General features: G+C 39.3%; 1 protein-coding gene across 1 annotated transcript in view; it reads left to right on the top strand.

The window, feature by feature from the left end:
• Window positions 1-390: 390 nt before the first annotated feature.
• Window positions 391-1,425, top strand: part of LOC101853735 (peroxisomal acyl-coenzyme A oxidase 1) — a gene marked incomplete in the record, with an annotated part of 14,805 nt that continues 13,770 nt past the window's right edge. The window contains 1 exon segment of the mRNA XM_005109360.3: window positions 391-569. Coding sequence (XP_005109417.2) covers window positions 422-569 — 148 coding nt within the window.

Raw genomic sequence — 1,425 nt, 5'->3', positions numbered from 1 at the left:
TCTCATGTCAGCTCTTCCCCGGCACCAACAACAGGCTGCTATCGATCGAAGTGGCTCTCCATCATAAAAACAACAACAGAATAAGTTATCAGAAGAGCTTGCGGTCAACGTTCATAATACGTGTATAAAATAATAGTAATAATCACAGCCAGTGGCAACCTTTGCTACTGTCCCCGTTGTACAATCGTACGTGTACATTTCAACGTCCTCTCCACCTGGTTTCTAACAAAAGGTAACTGGGTCATTGGCCGTGACACGAGACAGATCTTCAACCTGTCAACTGTCTGCATTATATTTAAAGTCCTTAGGCCTATCTGTCACTGAAGGATTTAGTTAGTCGATGCCGCAGGCTGCTCTCAGTCAGGACAGCTGAGCAGACTCTGGACGAGGTCAAAGGTCACATGATAGGACAAAGTCTAAAATGGCGGCTGCTTTCAACATCGATATTTCCACTATTCCTGTAAACAAAGATTTGGTGAAGGAGAGAGCCACTGCATCGTTCAAAGTTGCTGAACTGACTCATATCATAGACGGCGGACCAGAGAAAACGAAACGAAGGAAAGAACTAGGTTTGTATCTTGTGTTTGAATGAAATAATTCTCGACACATCAGTTCATTGAGCCGTCTGCAGCATTGGCGAAGAAATCAGGATTGAGATGATCAGCTGGGTTACCGGTGTGGGTTTTGTTTATTGTTGTCAGGGTAGAATTTCCGGTAATCTCTGTTTTTTCTACCCCAAGTGGAATATAGATAGGCTATAGTATAGGTAGTAGGAACTTTAGATCTATGGGTTACTGGTAGTGTAAGTTTAGGGTTTGGTAGCCTACTAAGCCTACTTGAGTAGGGTTAGGGAGTTTTGTCAGTAGATCTAGACTATACCAGGCAGTGTTGTGAAAATTTCAAATTTCTTGGTAAACAGGCTAAAATAAAAGGCTGCCTCTATTCGGACACTTGTCCGATTAAGCTTCCGTATATTTTCGGACACGGGTATCCTTTATGAATGCGAGTTCCGTACATTTTTGTTTTTTTTTCTATTTGAGAATGACGTGCTTCTGAACTCTTTCTTTTTGGACAAATCATCTTTGCAGTTTGCGTAAAATTGCATTCTATTTTTTATTTTAGAGAATGATCGAAACCAATAGTGATTGTTTTGTTTCTTGACGTAAATCGACATGCAATACACATGTTCTTAAAGAGGAAAAATTGTTCTTTAGAAGTATCGTGTCCATGTCCAAATAGACAATGTGAAAAAAAAAGGTCTTGCCCTCCAGATTATCATTTAAAAAAAAATTGTGTAGCCTAAATACGTTTATTGGTTCAAAAGTTATGACCATTTTTGTGGACGAAATTTTGCCTTGATTTATTAAATTATTTGCTCTGAGTTTTGTGGCCAAATTAAGATGCTTTCTACTCAAGGAACAACTA

Source organism: Aplysia californica, unplaced genomic scaffold (genome assembly GCF_000002075.1).
Source record: "Aplysia californica isolate F4 #8 unplaced genomic scaffold, AplCal3.0 scaffold00770, whole genome shotgun sequence".
NCBI classification, from domain to species: Eukaryota; Metazoa; Mollusca; class Gastropoda; order Aplysiida; family Aplysiidae; genus Aplysia; species Aplysia californica.
Note: the sequence above shows the minus strand (reverse complement) of the source record. Positions and strands in the feature narration are given on the sequence as shown.